The following is a 19,964-nucleotide window of genomic DNA, read 5'->3' as shown; positions in this document are numbered from 1 at the left end:
ATACTTTTTCAACTCTGTTGAACAAACAACAGTTTTGTTGATACAAATTAGATTTTGTCAAACACCCCGAAGAATTAATTCTGCTACTGCATAAATACAACAGGGTGGACAGCTAGAAGATTCGATGATAGCAGCTATCCAACAATTATTTTCCAGCCCAGGAATGAAACCCGTCTCATCGTAATTGCCGGTTATGATCGTCTAATTTCTTTCATAGGATCATAGTAATATATCATCATCAAATAATAAAGCAATGATGAGTCAGTGTACTCCTTATTATATAAGAAACGATGTTACAAAATTAAGTGATTGTTAGATGAAAATAAGAAATGAATCACAATCAATAAGAGATGGAAATAGTTATTTGTGCAACTAGTGCGCAAAGTGACAGTTTGCTGCATCGAAAGAAACGTTTACGCCCGAGCCGTAGGCGAGGGCGGAATGGTTTCTTGAGTGCAGCAAACGAACTTTGCGCACGTATTTCACATTAAATTTTTCCTACAGTTACCATTGAATATGAAAAGTGGGTAATTATGGGTAAAATTGCCTGAATAATGTAGTAGTGTTTGAATGGCGGGGGGCAGCTGTGTGGTGTGTGCTGTGGTGGCACTGTGCTGTCGCTGTCCTTGGTTATAATATATACTTAATAATTAGCGCGTTGTGCTTCGTTGCACCTCTGCTCACTATAGCAGCCACAGCAGTCACTGTTACCAACTTAAAATTTTGCTGCACTGGTGCTCCATATAACCTACTAACTATTTTGCGTTGTCATGCTGCAAATCTGGAGTACGCAAAGTACTCACTTTGCGCACTAGTGCGGAAATGTGATTCTTTGCAGCCTGCAATCAGTGCACAAATGGTCACTTTTCAGGGTATCTGTAGGAAAAAATATTTTTTCGAACTGGCCTTTAAGTGAACTGTTGATTAGGCCTACTCTAAACTTCAAAGTAGAAGGGATTAGGAACTTGTTTTCAGCAAACTTATAATACTATGGTAAAGACTCTGATTTATCAAAGTGAATACAAAATGTGGTCTCACGATTAAAACGGAATGAATTATAGCGAAAACAGTTGGCTTTCAATCAGGCCCATGAGTCAATTTGATGAAAACTGATACGATTGTTAGAATTGTTTAATGTTGAGGGAATTTCAAAAATATACATAATATTATTATTTGTCTATGATAGGAAATTTTGTCGTATTCGTATAACCTGGTACACTATACAGCATTGTTCAAAGTACTGTATTGTCTCCCTCCATTGTCAATGTTATCACAAAACAGAATAGAGAATATAAAATGATAAAATATATTGATACTCAATCATAAAAATGATTGTAAATATCGGTACTGTATTTTTTTAATAGAAAACTTGAACTGATTATCTCTAAACTTGAAAACTTGAACTGATTATCTCTAAACTTGAAAACTTGAACTGATTATCTCTAAACTTGAAAACTTGATGAATAGAATAAGAATACGAATGCTTCACGTACCTGTGCTGATGCCTTATTTCTCGTTGTCCATTGGAATCCAATCTTCCTTCCTTATTTGCTCCAACCATCTGCACGAAAAAATAGAAAATTTTACAATCAATTATGAAATTTGAGTATTCTAGAAGCATGGTTGGAAAAGCGCATTCTGTTCAATTAATTATCCAAATCCTAACGAGATTTTTCTTCCAGTATTCAGTGATCTTAGAATTAGTAATACAAATTTCAAAAATATCTAAGGAGATATCAAATTAATTTTCAGTTGATATATATATGATGTGGCACACACTGTACGTATGTGGCACTGTATCTGAACTGTATGAATGTGGCATGATCACTGTAAGAAAATATCGATACTTATTTGTTTTCCTTGATTAAAATCAGTAGTAGTAGTTAATGTGAACATGAAAAAATAACATTTTGTACAGTTACTGAAGAATGTTCAACGTGAACTTCTCTGATCGAAAATATCTGAAACTATACTGCATTATAACTACTTAGATAAAAAATTCTGCATCGAGATTTGTCATAGGAGTTAGTGCAATTATTACACTCAGTACATCTGCAAATATTTTTTCATCGGTCACTTTATCATGGATGGAAAATGTCCAATTTTATAAAACATAGGCTCCAAGAATTTTTGCAATAGCTGAAATATGCAGGTTCTCATATACTATTCATGTTCCTTCCATAAGGAGCCTGTTACAAAAAATGTTCAATGTTTATAATGTACTGTCAATGGTTTAAATATTTTTCAGAATCTCATTATGGCATTTTGATTCTAATTCTAACATTTCCGGATCAATAATCAAAGAAGATTGAATAATATCGATTGTATTAAGAATTCGATTGCAGAAATTCAAGAGTAATGAATTCCATCACATAGTGATAATATTCCCAATAAATGATCAATGAAAAAAAAAAGAATATATATTCAGTCCTCGACAATATTATATCAATAGAATTGGATTAAAATCAAATTTTGGCGAATAATTATTGTATTTTCTACATAGTGAGTAACTTTCAATGATGATTGATGAATGGGAAATAGATAGAAACATATAGAACATATGATGGATGAAAAATAGATCATAATTATTTAATTAACTTATTTATTAATTTTGTTTTTTGAGAAATCGGGAAGAGGCACACATCGGGAGAGAAAAACTAAGGATACCTTGTACTATTTATCTCCCAAATTTAGATAATGAATGAAAAAAGAATTATGGATGAAATATATGTGATGAATGGAGAAATTTTATGAATGAAAGTTGTTTATGAATGATGCATTGCGTGGATGGGGAATTATTAATGGGAAATATTGGTGAACCTTGAATTTCAAATAATGATGAATGATCAATGAAAAAAATAATAATACGTGATCAATGAAAAAAATAATAATACGTGATCAATGATAGAATATAATACATAAATGGTGAAATATAAATATTTTATGTCACCTCTCTCCAAGCAGCCCCCGCATAATCGGATGCAGATGACGACCGTCTGCTCGGCTGCTGCTGCTGTGGGGCGGCTGCCGCTCCTGAGGGCCCTCCCTTGGGCCTGAGGGGCGGCAAAGGTGGTCCACCACCCCCCTGAGCATTGGCGGCCGCAGTCGCCATCAGCTGCGGCTCCGACTTCCAGGCGGAGTGATGGCGTTCGTAGAATGATAGCAGTGCTTTCTTCTGGAATGCCTTGAGAGCCGCGTGGTCGGTGCAGCGCTGTTCTTTCAGACTTGTGCTCAGTCGCTGCTGGCGTTCCAGCTCGTTGATGCGTTCCGCTACTGAGAGGGTGGTTGGCGGCGATCTGCAAATAAAGTTTGTAAAATCATAACGTTTGCAGAAAATTGAGATTCAATGTAATAAGATCACGGTAGTCTATGAATATGTATAAAACTATAGCTTATGCTATATCATTCGGAACAATCTTTGTTCAAGAAAAACTGAGATTAACAAAAAAGAAGGCTACTGTCAAGTATGAGTCGAAGAACGTGAAGTAAAATTCCCACAAGCATAAAGTCAAGTAAAGGTCATGTCAGAGGCCTTGAAATTTATCAGTTGCAACCTGAAAACTCTGACACCAGCCAGTTCACTGAATATTATTACTATAAGTAAAGGTGGGGTCCCTACCGGCCGAAAAACGTTGCCAATTTATGCTGCAGTTTATTGAATATCGCACTACCTTTCGGCAGGACGGCAACGGGACCTTTTTCGATTTTCGGCATGTGGGACCTTTTAAATAAGGAAATGATTTTCTTGATTCAAATAAGACTCCTAGAACAAGGGACAGCCTATTTCAACAAATTAAAATTTACAACAGTCTTTCCTTAGTTGTTAAAGAGCTGTCAATAATTAAGTTCAAGAGTAAGTTGGTAGAGAAAGCATATTATTCAGTGGACGAGTACTTTGAATATTCCATGTGAAGGCTGCTTATCATGTTGTACTCAATATTGTGTTCTGTATGTTGATTTTTGTGAATTGTATTATAAAAGTAAATGCTGCTTTTCATATAACTTGTATATACCGTACTCAGTATTTTTGTTCTGTATGTTGTGTTGTCATATTGATATTATTGTATTGTATTTTTAGGACGATTTTAGAATACAATGAGATTTATGCGGTGTTGCTTCTGTGCTAGTGCAGTTTATAATTTTTTGTGACATTATCAAAAGGTAGTTTTCATTCAATAGTTCATTTTACCTATGTGTGTTGATAGACATAGGTGATAGATAGCCTGTCCTAAGCAAGAGAAGAAATATTTATGTTGTTATATTATGCTTGCTTCTTTGTTTTTTCTACTGGTGCCCGAATTTCATTTCATATTGTATCCCGTCTCAAGAATTTATTAAAATCTGCTAACCCACAAAAAATCAGGTCCCAGAGGGTGAGAACTAAACTTAATTGGACTGAGCGTGGTAAACCACTACAAGCACGAACAATATTCGAAGGCACTCAACATCTGTCACGAAAATAGCCTGTCAACAATTCTAAATCGCTGCTCTTGGAGCAGTCGCCTGTCTCGCATCGCACTGCGATGTTCAGTCACTGCCAGCTAACCAAGAACTATAAAAATGTCTGATATGAATGTCCTAACCATCCTGTAGTAAGAAACGATACCGCAGCGTAAAATCACAGCATTTATTTGCCTTAAAATAATAAACAAATTGAACAAATAATGAACAATTTGTAAGTTGAAATATTTATTTTATCAATCTGTGTTATTTTATGGCAAAAAAATGGAATTGAATTTGATAAAATAAATATTCACAATTACAAAATGGCACTACCGGCAAAGAACAACTTGTGCGCCGACAGTGAGTTCGAAAACCCACCACGTTTTTGAATAAGGAATTATTTTCCATGGTAACGTCGGTAAGCCGTTCTCAGTTGAACAGTTGCTTAGTGAAGCTGGGTTCCACAATAGCTTCTGGACTCTATCTTCCGAATGAGACCCCTATTTCCACCTCACAACTCACCTGGTTTGCAGGTCGTCATTGGGCTGTACAGTGTAGGTGGAGACAGGGAACAGCCTTCGCATCTGGTTGTTGATCTGGTTGTTGCGCTGCACCCAGGCAGGCTGCCCCTGGCCCCCGGCACCCCCACCACCACTCAAATAGAGCACGCTCTCGCTGTGATGTCGCTGCGGCTGCGTCACACGTGACGAGTGAGCGATGGCGTGAGAGCTGCTCACGTGAGGCGGGTGCTCGCGTGAGGAGGAGCTCACGTGAGGCGGGTGGTCGCGTGAGGTGGAGCTCACGCTGCTCACGTCGCTGAGTGAGCCGTGCCACTTGAGCGTCTCGCTTGAGCTGCCTGAGCTGGCGCTCGACTCGTGACCGCCACACGCGTCTGAGCTGACGCCGCTCGCTGCGAACCGCGTCACCACCACCGCTTCGCTGTCGCGGCGTAGTCTGAAATAACCAATCCAGTAAGTATAGTATATAATTTCATTGGTATAACTATTATTTGTGTATCTAGAGACAAGAGTTAATTGGCACAATTAAATGTACACTATAGGACAAAAGTAAAACATTCTCAAACTGTTTACAGCTATTTTCCTGAGTGAGGAATAGATAGAAGTTGGAGATGCGAAAAACGGCCTTAAACTGTAAGAAACCTAGCTAACATATATTGAAAAAGTAATTAGGAGACATACTTGAGTCCCTTTGGGTAAACAACAGTTCAAAAATAATTTGATCTAAAACAACATCAACGTCTTATTCTTTCAATCAGGTAAACAAATATTCATTGATTCAAAACTTGACACAATAGATTCAGTGAAGTAGAAGATTTCTAGTGCAAAGCGGTTTCTACTTGAATTCCAAACAATCTGCTCAAGTACTGACGTCTTCTTTATAGAGTTAATATTGCAATTATTAAAATGATGGAATACAGATAAATAGGGCACTTACACAGAGAAGAAGTAAAAGTATTCCTTCTACTTTGTGTCACTTAAAATGGCTTTAATGAGTCGAAACATAATTATAATGAAAAGGATACTTCATTTTTATTTCATTTCGAATCTGCTCAAATTATCTGCATGTACAACTAGATTGCTGGATGTCAAGCTCATGGGAAAGAGAAAGATCAGCTTGTTATCAAATTCAAGAAAATATATTGACTATTAAAGGATCATATCGATCAATCAATCCCAAATCTACTAGTTCTCCACAGGCATATATTATCCTAAATCCATAAAATATTCAACTCTGGACTCAGTTTCTTGTTATTTATTCAATTAATTTATTTAACAAAATCCAAAGAAAATATATTAGAAATATGAATGTAAAGAAATATATGAAAATATCAAGAGAATTATGTAGGCTATTATTTACATATTCAATCATTAATTATTTCAGAAAAAAATATTTTGGTAATTCAATATACTTTTACATATTCTGGAAACAATTTGGAAACGGTGCAGTTGGAGAAGGAAAGACGTATCTGCTTTGTCCAATGACAGACAAGGATAGAAAACCAAGATAATTCATGTCAGATTATATCAGATGCTGACTTTACAACCTGAATCACAATATAAATAACGAAAAGTTGCAGATGTTGGAGGCGCTAAAAAGGCTGTTCAATGAAAACCTTTAATCAGAGAGATTCTTTTAATCTATAATGGGAAATCATCTTCTGAATTCTCTGACCTCTTCAGAGATTGGATAACTTTTGTCAGAGAGCTGGGAGATTCTTCTTGCTATTTACTGAAGTGATCCATCACATTTTACATACAGTAACTTGAAGGCTGTCAACCATAATTCATTGTTATATTGTATGCTCATTTTGCCATTTAGGGCTACTTGTATGTACAATAGAAATTAGAAATGATAACACCCTTTAAATATTCATTTACATGTATCAAACTCTAGTCCAGTCAAGGAAAGGTTATAGAGGGAAAAGTTGGGAAGACAATTTTTGACCCCGCAGTTCTGTTTAGGGTAGTAAGGAGGAAAACATATCAAAAGTCCCGACCCCTACCCACTGTGCTAAGGGGGTGGGGGTTGTTTAAAGGTACCATTTTTTGGTTTATCGCAAAAAACTGAAAAACTATGAATCCTAAGGACTTGACTGTCATATAACAAATTTTGTTTTGGAGTGAAATCAGTGGTCAAATCAAGTGTCAAATCAGTGGTTCCACACCTTCAACAGAGGGGATAAAGATGCGCACTTTTGCTATGTTCACCTACCAAATCAAGCTGCAAAGTCAAAAATTGTGTCACAGACACCCCCTTCAAATGTCATTGTCAAACGATCAATTGTTGCAACAATGAAAATTTCACCCCCTACATTGAAGCTGCTCTAACAATGAAAGGAAAACTTGGAATGGTGAAAAAAATACATCATTTCAAAGAAAATCCAATGCTCTACAAACCTACGATAAGCATCAGTTTTTATGATGCATTGTTGGAGAGTTATAAGCCCTGAAAGAGCAAAACATTGGATAAAAACCTGTCATTTTAACAATTACACACCTTCAAGAGCGAATATCTCGGGGAGCTGTTGAGAATATCAAAAAATTTTACTGAACAGAGTAGAGAATTTATCAAGCTTCATTTTTGATTAGTCAGTTATGTCGGTTGAGCGCATTGTTCTCAAGATTTGAGCGTGGGAGCAAAACGCTGATAAATGCAACTTTTAAACCACACTCATCCCCTTAGAACATGAATTAGGAATGGGGACTTTTGATATGTTCTCCTCCTTACTAGTCTCAACAAAGCTGCAAAGTCAAAAATTATGTTTAAAACATTCCCTCGAAATTCCTTTGTCAATTGGTCTATTGTTGCAAAAATGGAGAGTTCACACTCAACACTAAAGCTGCTGCAAAAGGTCTAGGGAAATTCGTAAAAGTGGGAAATTATACATCAAATTGAAGAGAATTTACTGCTCTATTAGCTCATAATCAGCATGGATTTTTCTCATCGATTTTTAAAAAGGTATAAGAGCAAAAAAAAAGAAAAAAATTGGTGGCAAACGTGTTTTTTTTTCAAAAATGTCACTCCTTCAAGAGCGGATATCTCGAAAACTAGAGGAGATATGAAAAAGTTGAAGAATAAATATTGTAGGAAATTATGTAAGCTTTAATTTGTTATATGACAGTCATGTCTTTAGGATGAATAGTTTTTTTAGTTTTATGCGATAAATAAAAAAATGGTACCTTTAAACAACCCCCACCCCCTTAGCACAGGGGGTATGGGTGGGGACTTTTGATATGTTTTTCTCCTTTTACCCTAAACAGAAGAACTGCGGGGTCAAAAATTGTCTTCCAAATATTTCCCTCTATACCCTTTTTTGAGCATTCATTGCCTGGACTACTCTGTAAATTCATACTTGAAAATGTGCCGGATTTGCATACAACAGTTACAGTGAACAGTGAAACTATAATTCCTATGAGTTCTAATGGGATTTATTCATACTCGCTCGGCCGGGCTGAATGGGAATAGTATATTAAAAATAAATAAATTCATAGTACCCTTTTCTTTAAAACCGTTTTCAAATAAAAAACAACTGGATAAATATTTATATTCCAGAAAAAAACTTGAAATTTTCTTAAAAGCAGTAACCAGTTGTATTTTTGTAAAAAAATTTTAAAGAGAAAAAGGTATTAAGAAATTATTTATTTTTCAATTGACAATTCAAGTAGCACTATTGAAATACTTTATTAGTGAATAATTCAATTATAACTCTTGGGAAGTATATTTCCACTGTTGTGAGCGAATTCAGCTCAGAAATTTCGAGGCAGGTTGTGTTGAAATAAAATATTGAAAGGGTGCTATGATTTTTAGTTTTTATTTCATTGTTATATTTATTGATTATTACTTTTGATGTAGTGGGGGCAACGCACCTGTCGAGGAAAGGAGTGGTGGTGGTGGAGTCAGTGCTGGAGACATAGCTGTGGTATCCCTCGGACTGGGCATAGGAGGCCTGCGTCTGGTGGGAGGGGCGGAGGGAGTTGCTGTCCTCATACGCTCGAGTGTACTGCTCGAGCTCGGCTCTCGTCAGGTGACTCTCCGTCGGAATCTGACAAAAAATAAACGAAACTTGGGTTGAAATAATGCTAAATTATGTTAATAAATTCAAAGTATCTGTCCGAATATGACAAAAATAGACTCGTGTTAGAATAATACTAAACTATGTTAATGAGTTGAATGTAATGTAATAAAGTATTTTAATTAGACTACTAGAAAAATAAATTATTATAGAAATTACTAGTATCCTCTTAGAGCTTTCCTATATAAACACAACTAATTTTGAGCACTCATGCAATTTTCAAGTTTCAGAATGAATCATTGAAATTAGCAAGAGTGCTCGGGAATAGTTGTGTTTACATAAAAAGTATAGAGAGGGTACTATTAATTTTTTTAATGATTAAAATAATGCATTGCTAAAGTATAGTAAAAAACTTTTGAAATGTGAATGAAAGCTTGGATAGAGATCCAAGATGAAATGAAAAACTCAAAAAATGCTAACATAATAAATAATGATAAACTCAGTGCAATAGTAAGATAAATATAGATAATAATTATGTTGGAAATAAATTTGGATGAAAACTGAATGAACCTAAACATCAATAAGAAGATAGGGTAATGCAATTTTTAAATTAGAGAAATAATTGTTTTAAAATTCTTAAAACAATTTTCTTATCATAAATTCTATGGGACGAGAAATAATAAATCAGCAACAGCTCAATATTGCTCATTTGAATAGTATATCACATACTAAAGTGAAAAAATAATGCATTATCAAGACCTCAATGGTTACTACTATTAATAGTAGTGGAAATCATTACTGTATAGGTCTGTAGACATTCAATATTGATAGGCCTTCATTATACTTATAACGGGTGATTTTATATATGCAGTAATATTTATTTTCTTTTCAAAATGAGAGGTGCCTTGAATTTTCAGTTTTTTTTTTTGTTAAAGATCAATATTGTGTTTTATTTGCCAAACAGCCAAAGGATAAATATGTTTCTTGATAAGCCATTATGATCAAGAAAAAAAATTATAATTTCCGCTAGATCTGTCAGAAATTATCAGTCAGGTTAGGTTAGGTAAATGAGTTAGGTTAGCTACCTAGAATTATGGTAGCCATTCCACAGATATTTAGCTAACGCATTTACCTAACATAACCTGATTGATTATTTCTGACAGATCTAGCGAGAATTAATTTTTTATTTTTTCTTCATCATAATGGCTGATCAGGAATCACTTTTATCCTTTAGCTCATTGGCAAATAAAACACAATAGCCTATTGATATTTAATAAAAAACTGAAAGTTCAAGGCACCTATCATTTTGAAAATATAAATAAGTGTTACTTACTGCATAGTGACCCTTTATTGAAAATATATCACTGCATTATCTCTTATCTAATATCGAATTGCTACTATTCCAGGGAGAGGTTACTCACATCGCTTATAACAGCATAGAGCTTACAGAAAATGAAGCCAGTATCATCATTGATAAGATAATCTTTTCTTATCATTATCATATCTATAGGCATAATATAGATATAGGTAGTATAGTTTGTGAATATAGCAGTATATATTCCACCAAATAATTGAAAAATTCAACTCCCTCAAATAAAATTCACAAAATTAATGTACAGTATTATAAACCAACACGCCAATGATGTGTCTACAATAACACTTATATGAACTTTGTAGATTGAAGGTGAATTGAAAAAAAATTAACAGTACTGTGGTTGAAAAGAGGCTTTCCAGGTCTCAACATATCTCATAGCTCATTATAACAATACTGTTCACAGATATATAGTGAGGTCCACGTTATAATGACAGTATTTGATCAACTTTGGTTTTGCTATCCTTGTCTATCATTCGACAAAGGTGGTTGTACTATACTTTTTTAGGTTCACAACGATGACAATTATGTTTTTAACAGTGTAGAAATATAATTAAACAATGAAGAGAATCGGCATCGCTATTCTTCTATCTTTATCCACTGCCATTATAAGGTGGACCACACTATAGATTTAAATAATGTATTGGTTGCCTATCAGAATGCTGCAGAATCAAAACTGTTATCAACTATATAGGTACCGTACTGAAGAAAATCTTGAATACACAAACACATCATACAAAACTTACCGACGATTATAATTATACTCCTCACTAATTCGAATAGCACTTTTAAATTTTACAACATGATGTCATCTGTCATAATGTACACTCTGACTAACAACGTACCAGAATTGATTATTCAATGGAGAATGAAACGTGAAGGTAATTGCACTATGTTTGCACACTAGAGCACATACACAAAATAATTGAAATATAATAAATAATTGACTATTTTCACTTCCATTGATTTACCACTTATCAATGTATACTGTTCACTGTTATGGACTGTGTAAGAATGTTTCACTGTTTACACTTACAGTAACTTCATAACCTATCTCAACTCAACAGGTTATGAAACTGACAGAAGTGTGAGCTTTCTCACTTTGAAGCGTACTAAAACTTATGTGATATTGGGGAAATATTGGGGAAATACTGAATAGTAGATAACTTGACAGAGTAGTAAGGCAAGAAGGATAAAGAGTGGGAGAAGGAGAAGAACAAGAAAAATAAGTTGAAAAAGCCACGTGTTATGAATCATCAAGCCTGTGTGAAGTCACCGTAAAGGAATTCAAGTCAACAGGCGCACGAAAGAGCGGGGGAAACAGGAGGAGTGAGAGAGATGCCATGTGTAGAATAGGAATAGAGAATGACGGAGTGACATAGTAGGGTGAGAAAGTGAGAGTAAAAGAAAGAGGATAACGCTGTTCTGAAGTGACAGTGACAGTTGCAACAGGATAGTACGGTACCATCGTACTGCAGTTGCAAACTAGAAAGAGACAAGTAGAAGTAGGCTGTAATAATTTAGATAAATTATGGAAGTTAGTAGATAGAAGAAGAATAAGAAGAGAGGATAAGGTGAGTTGATTCAAGCTTCTGAGAGATCCAATCTCTTTGTGTTTTTCACAAAGAAAAACATCTATCATCATGGACTTTGATAGATGGATGAATCTATCTAAACATGAACATCATCTATCTAAACATGAACATCATCTATCTAAACATGAACATCATCTATCTAAACATGAACATCATCTATCTTTATAGAATAATAATTAAATTAATATAGAAATAACTACGTACTACACGTTTTTATAGAAATCAAACGTTTGAAAAAAGTACCTACACTTGAAAATGGCTCAATAGCAGAAACTGTAGTGAGGTCCACGTGATAATGGCAGTGAAGAAAGATTGGAGAACAAAGTTGCCGATCCTCTGTTATGTCAATGCCTTCTTTAGACGATAGCTGATACAGGTTTATTGATGTAATAACTGTTAATTCTCGTTTGAAATGATCAATATATATTTTATGAAGCATGAAATTATATTTTTCAATAATTTCATAATTAATTTTTACAATTAAGATGAAATATTAAGATGAAAATCGTAGTTACTCATTAATTTATGCAACTCATTTATTCACAATATCAAATCAATGATTAGAGAAACAACAGTATCAAACTCAAAAGCGTTTCCCTCATTTCACCTGAGCATAATCTGCCTACTCTTCCTCATGGTAGTAAACGACCCAAGAGTCCCTCGTTTATTTATCTCATTAATTTTTATTCACAAAATCAAATTAATGATTGAGAGAGAATCAACATGATTACCCCCAAAACTGTTACCCTCATTATATGTTACCTGAGCATAGTCTGCCGACTCCTCCTCATGGTGATAGACGACCCTAGCATACTCGTCCAAGTCAGCGCGAGTGAGGTCTCTCTCGGGTGGCGAGGGCACCGAATAGTCCCGATCCTCACCGAGCACCTTTCCGTCCCTGTCCAGTCGTGGCAGGGGGAACGGGGGGTGGTCAGGGCCCCCTCCGGGTGGCAGGGGAGCCGGCTGCCGAGGCGTGCCCCCCGTTTCGAACATGTCCGCCGGCAGCTTTTCGCAGCGTTCCATCACTGTTTTCAACTGTCGAAATTAGAGAAAATAATTTATTTATTCATACATTCATAGATAAAATATAATCCTTAACTCACAATGATAGATTGGGAAAGGAACACACCAATATTGTTATAATGACATAAAATAGAAATTATTCAGTACTCTTCTATATATTATTGATGCGTAATGACACACCAACATAGCATAGCTAGAATATGATTAGAATATATAAATGATAGGTCACGTAGTCGGCTTCTACCAATAATGGTGCTCGACTGTTAGTATATGATGTCAGGTTAGGTTAGGTTAGGTTAGGTTATACCGTTTAGTATATAAATACTGTTCAACTGTTCTCTGTACTTTCAGTGCCAGTTTACCAGAGATTAATAACGATGTAACAACCGAAGCTGGTACCTATCTTGTTTTTAATGTGGTTGGACAATATCTAGTGTTTTTATTCAGTATGGATAACTACTCGTACAACAGTATCACCTTTATTGTCGGTCCCGGCTGAAGTATGACAGTCGTGAGGCCCATTGACGGCTTAAGTTAAATATTCAGGCGGTGGGACCTTCCCGCAAGGGACCCCACCAACAAAAACTATACGAATTTACCTTTTTTCACCTTCATAACCTCTCAGAAAGTGATATATTAGAATGTATCAGTGACAATATATTTTTACATTGATTGTTTATTTTATTCAACGTCAGATAGCAGCCACACCCCTCCTGAAATTGGAAACCCAAAAAATGTCGTCAGTAGTCATTCTAAACATTGCTGAAATTTTTTGTGACCACCCAAGATTTGATTTTCAGTCTGTGTCCAAGCCCCTCCCATTTTCTGTGAATTAACTGTTTTACCGATATATTGATTGAGAGATTGTTAATATCATCTAGTGACAATCGATTGACCCATTGTTTACTGCCTATAACAGGTAGTCGCCTATTAATATACTAATAATTTTCCTCACAAAATTTAATTTGAGTGAAATCAAGAAAACTATTCATTGACCTCATTGACCTTTGAGGGAATGAGTCCAGTAGCCGGGTTGAGAGATTCTATCTAACTTTTGGTAAAAGATTTTTTTGAAAAAACCAAGCGTCAATGTAGACAAGTACAAGTTGCCAATATTTATCAGCCGTTCCTTGGCCAAACCCTGAACATATAAAACTCTAATAGCCTTACTGTTTACTTTTTGCAAATAAATACATTTCTATTTTAATTTACTAGATAAACCATTTGCACCAGGGATTTGTAGTAATGAAACTGATAACTGATCAATAAGCAGATGCCTGTCACATAACACTCCCATCATAACAGCTTCTGGCCAATATCCGCTATGATCTATGATGTAACTAAATAAATATCTCAGAACCTGTTTAGTTGGGATTCCTGGCGGATGAATGAGCTTCCTCCATGCAACTCACATGACAGCTGACCATGGCCCACAAAGACAATGGAGAGCATCCTCTCTGCAAGTTGGCAAGCAGATGTACAGCGAAAGAGGTAAATAACCTGAACTTCAAATATTATCAACTGATCTAGCCTACAAGATCTGGAGTGAGGACTGTATTTCCTGTTTTTGGTCCATGATTTTTGCTATTTTCATCCTTAACTTCCTTCGTTTTTCTCTGAATTTCTAACATATCCTTGTTTTATGAGGGAATTTTCGACTTATCCTCCTCTGCCAGAGTGGACTGTTAACACTAGAAATATTTCAAAATTATTCTAAAAAAGCTGCTATTGATAATAATTATTTGCTTCAGAATTGCGTCCTAGATAGCTCTGTTCAATCCCCCTTATTGTATACCTTCATTCTACAGTATTTCGACTTGCCACTTCCTTTCAATTGGAGTTTTCCTTATCTTCATTCTTATCACTTTCAATCCAATTTTCTTCTTCAGCTTCTTCCTCCACTTTCTTATTATTCTCTCCAGTCTTCCATCATAATTTTCTTTGCAAATTCTTATTCTCCCTTTTCATCCCTGCTTCTCCATGTGATTCTTATTCTTGTTCTTTTACTTCATCATCATCATCATCATCATCATCTTCTTCTTCTTCTTCTTCTTCTTCTTCTCTTCTTCTTCTTCTTCTTCTTCTTCTTCTTCTTCTTCTTCTTCTTCTTCTTCTTCTTCTTCTACTTCTTCTTCTTTTTCTTCTCTCCTTCTCCGTCGATTCCCTTTCCTTCTTCTTCCTGTTTTTCACATACGGTTAGTTTCTTTTCTTACCTTATTCTCCAAGTTTTATTTCTATCCTATCCTACGATTCCTTTTTCACCCATCTCCATTTCCAATTTCTTTCATTCCTCCTCTTCTCGAACTCTATGCTATGCTATAATATTCTCGGGCAATCTATGCGCCGGTTGGGCGGTGGGTGACGCCCTCATCAATTACCATGTAATGATGCCACTTTATAGCATGTAATCATGATTATTATGGCGGCTGCGATTATTCCCACCTTTGACAGGTTTCATTTTCTTGGACGACATCTCAGGCAAGTCGCGACGGGCTGTCTTCCGGTGTCATAGACTATGGACGCCAAATCAGTCTCGGAAACACTCTAGGCAACTTATGCATTTACTGGAGGTCACTGTAAAGGTTTATGCGGGGACTCCAACTTGTATATCACGTGGTATCATTTTCACATTAGTCAATTCATCAGATACTCAAGTTATAGAATAAAGAGGTGAAGGTTTTATACGTATAGGTATTTTCTGATAAGTCAGTCATATAATAAACAGGTAAAAGTTTTATAAGTATAGGTATATATAGGTTTTCTCTGCTCAAGTAGTATACCGACAAAAATTGTGAACAAAAACGGTCAATGACAATTTGAATGTAGATCTATGGAGAAACTCTGAAGGTTTTTCAATGAATACTGTGAGGAGAAACCTTCGTATGGTTTACAATGACTAGAATTGAATTGGTAGATGTGAACAGTGTGCTCAACTGATTCTTAAAATGTGCATGGAATAAGGATGATCAAGAACATTGAATAGGGAATGATGATGGAATAAGGAAAATCTTATCTAAAACTATTATCTCAGTGTTCAAGTTGCGTTTAATCAGGTAATCCACAAATCAACACTAATTTATTCAGTAGGCTATTTTATCGGGTTATCCACAATATTGCACCACTGACCACTGACCACTGGATGGTAGTAATTTCTGGTCATTCATAAAAGATCAATATTTTTGTTGAGAAATCCTCAATAGCCATATCAACTACAGCAGAATCGTCTTTTGATCTACGATAGTGTGCAGTGTGATAGTGTTTGATATGATAGTAGGCTAGCTTCTCACACATCGATTTTTGTTTGTACAATAATTTTGACGTCCTTATAAATTCAATTACATTAAACAGATGATGCTTGTCAAGTTCCGTTTAATCTGATAGAATTTATAAGGACAGCAAAATATCGTACGAACAAAAATCTATGTGTGTGTGTGTGCAGGGCTTAACATAGCATAATATAATTGATCTACATACTACATCGATGTATATTCAGTGAGTATAGGATGTAACATACATTCTATACATTCAACAACATTCTATACTCACTGTGTATATTACATAGTACTACATTACTACGTAAAAAAAGCTCTGGCTGACCCTCTTACATGATTCAATGCCAAATTCTATATTATAATATCAATTCTACAACTGAAGGATTGAAATGTAGCGATGAACTTAGTACGAAACGATTTGGAGATTTTCGTTGTGTAATTCGAAATAATGGGAGGAAATGACGGTGACTTTTGCCATGCTACGATTTTTATCTCGCTCTTGCACGTTGATCATTATCCTTTTACCACCCACACCTCAACACTTGCTGGCATTCGGCTCCTTTGTACGTAGACCGACCGAAAATGGACAGAAGAAAAAGAAAATCGAACTGGAAATGAAGAAGAAAAACAAGCCGAAAATGAAGAAGACTTGAATAGTCGTACATTCCTTATGCTCTCAATGCTAGGCCTACTTCTTTCATCCACTTCTTCATTTTCTCCCAATTCTTCTGTTGTTTTCTACACTGTTTCCTTCAGTTTCTTCTTGATTCTTTTCCACTTCCTTCTCCAATACCTCTCTCAACGATTTTTTTCTTCTCCAACTCACTCTTCTTCTTTCTATTCTTTCTTCTCGTTTGCTCTTCCCCAACAAACACTTATTCCTCCTCAACCTCCTTGGTCCCCAACTCTTCTTATTTAATCTTCTTCTCTCACTTGATCCTCTTTATTATTTAGTTGTCTGAAACTTTGCTCCTCTTCCCACACCTTTTCATTCACATTGCCATTTCTAAGTGCCGGATGCACAAAAGCCGGTTAGATTTTAATCGTGATTAATTTCAAGAGAACCAATCATAGAAGCCGTTTTTTTTCAAAAAGGTCTTCTTTGATTGGTACTTGTGAAATTAATCACGATTAAAATTTAACCGGCTATTGTGCAACCGGGCCTTCCCTTCCTTATTACTCCTCTTGCTAATGAGGACGCTGACGAAGAAGAGTAGTTATTTTTGTATTATTCTTTTCCACCGTCCCAATTCCCTATCTTCAGGTTTTGTTCTTGTCCGTTTCATTCTTCTTTGTCTTCACTTCTCTTATCACTATCAAGTTCTTCTTATTGTTGATATTCTTCACTTCTGCTTCTTTTCACCATCACTGCTATTTCTCCTTTTCTAATTTCCTCTCCCCTTTCACCTTCATTACTAATTCTTCTCCATCATCATTTTCTTCTCAATCACCACTGTCTATCCTCTTTTTCTCTTCTCCTATTTCTCCTTCTTTCCTCAGTTCTCTTTCTATCAAATCGTGTACCTCTTCTCCACTTTTTTCTTCAAACTTCAACCACTTCTCACTCCTAATCCTTTCTTTTTCATCTTCCTATCCAGCTATTTTCCTTTCGTATCTTCTTCTTTTCTTCCTTGAATACACTCTCACCTTTTCCATCTCCTTTTCTTCATGCTCTCTGCACCCACCTACCAAATATTACTGTGCACAATGAGTGTCATCTTCCTCCACCATCTTTTCCAGAAGAGGAGATCTTCTTCTTCTCCTTTCCTTTATTTTTCTTTTTCATCATAATCTTCTTCTTCTCTCACCTCACCTCCTCCTACTCGTCCACAATCACCTCCACCTTCACCACCAACTACTCCTCCTTCTCCTTCTCTTCCAAATATTTATCCTTTTCCTTTTCTCGTTCTTCCTCCTCCTCCTCCTCCTTCTCATCATCCTACTCCTCCCCCTTCCCCACCACCACTTTCTTCTCCACATCTTCCAAATCTTCATCATTGTCCTCCTCGTCTTTCTCCATCAACCTTTCCTACTCCTCCCCTTCCTCTTCCACCTCCTCTCCCTGCAGAGGCCAGAGGTTATTGGCAGTTGCTAAGAGCAGTAGAGTGCAGTCATGCGCAGCCGTTAAATTTCCCGGCGAAGCGTGGCGCTGTGGCCTACCTTCACTTCACTTCACTTCCACCCACGATATGCCTGTATCATCCTCCAAAACAACGCATCACAGTCACAGAAATAGCTGGGGAAAATCTGGAGATCAACCACGAAAGGGGAAACAAGGATACTGTTTTCAAATTAACAAAATTTGGAAAAGCGCTGGAGTAACTCTAATATATTCGAAGTTTCATTATTTTATGATTTTAGCAAATCCATTATTCATCTTGCAATCAGCCTAACAAGAATCAAGAATGTATGACATTACTTTTCGAATTCAGAGTTTGATCTAGTGAGGATTTCACATTTTCCCCTACACTTTACATTCTCTATCTGAGCTGGAGTAGGCTATATTTGTGAGACAGTTAAACCCCTATAACTTATACTATCTAATTATACGAATAACAAATCATTTCAGAAATGATCATTTTATTTGAAATTATCAGAAGAATAACTATGAAATACATATAGATTGTATCTGCATATAACTTTTCAACAAAAATTCTACAATTGCATCAAATTATTTATCAATATCCAGTGTTAATTAGGTACAAAAGGAACAAAACAGATTTATGACAGTTAAACGCCAAAAACTTATATTATCAAATTTTACGAATCACAAATCATTTCAGAAATGATCATTTTATTTGAAATTATCAGAAGAATAACTATGAAATACATATAGATTGTATCTGCATGTAACTTTTCAACAAAAATTCTACAATTGCATCAAATTATTTATCAATATCCAGTGTTAATTAGGTACAAAAGGAACAAAACAGATTTATAATTCTACTATCAAACATCCTTCTTATTACTGTACTTATTGCTGTACTGAGTACTCCTGCTCATTACTGGGGGACTACATTTACGAGGGGACAATGACAAAGAGGCTACTTCTCGTCTCTCTTCACTGAACAAAAGACAATAATTTCTATTTCTTCTAACACTATAACATTCATGTAATCTTGGAGTTTTGAAGGTTGGATTATTAAATTCTGACCTGATGTATGAACATTTTTTGTTACTTCTTTAAATACGGTAACGTTGATTTCTCAATGATTAGTTCATTTTCTAATAACACGTTCCACATTTTACTTCTGTCTACTAGAACGTCATGAAAGCCACTTTTGATTGTTATATACCGAAGGGAAATAAAACTGTAATGAGTTATATCACTTGATACTATAAAATCATAGAAAACCCCACATTGTTTATATGGATATTCCTTTTTTCCTTGAAACAAATGTATTTTACTACCTTAATTTCCCATACAGTAGCATACTATCTATTTATTTATTAGGTTAGCACAAACAATAAAATGATCGGAAAAAATAGGCTATTGCCCAAAACTTCTTCAATTTCCTAATTTAGTTTCAATTTATACAAATATTATAAATAGGTTATGTCCATTTCAATTTCTACACCAATTCACAATCTGAGAATATAAATTGGAATAAAACAAACAATTTTAAATTTGGATAGATTGATAATAAAACTGTCGTAAAAACATATATATTGTATATTCATACAATATAGTATACTACGGTAAGTTAATTTATTTTGGTAACTTT

At 35.4% G+C, this 19,964-nt stretch overlaps 1 protein-coding gene across 1 annotated transcript in view; it reads right to left on the bottom strand.

Annotated features, from left to right (window-relative positions):
* The window catches only part of LOC111050429, a 394,882-nt gene that overhangs the window by 192,010 nt on the left and 182,908 nt on the right, over positions 1-19,964 (bottom strand). Inside the window, exons 4-8 of the mRNA XM_039430156.1 lie at positions 12,707-12,979; positions 8,832-9,007; positions 4,966-5,397; positions 2,951-3,296; positions 1,494-1,561 (exon numbers count right to left, since the gene is read on the bottom strand). Coding sequence (XP_039286090.1) covers positions 1,494-1,561; positions 2,951-3,296; positions 4,966-5,397; positions 8,832-9,007; positions 12,707-12,979 — 1,295 coding nt within the window. The remainder of the gene's footprint in view (positions 1-1,493; positions 1,562-2,950; positions 3,297-4,965; positions 5,398-8,831; positions 9,008-12,706; positions 12,980-19,964) is intronic.

Source organism: Nilaparvata lugens, chromosome 6 (assembly GCF_014356525.2).
Source record: "Nilaparvata lugens isolate BPH chromosome 6, ASM1435652v1, whole genome shotgun sequence".
NCBI classification, from domain to species: domain Eukaryota; kingdom Metazoa; phylum Arthropoda; class Insecta; order Hemiptera; family Delphacidae; genus Nilaparvata; species Nilaparvata lugens.
The sequence above is the reverse complement of the archived record's forward strand: the minus strand, read 5'-3'. Positions and strand labels throughout refer to the sequence as shown.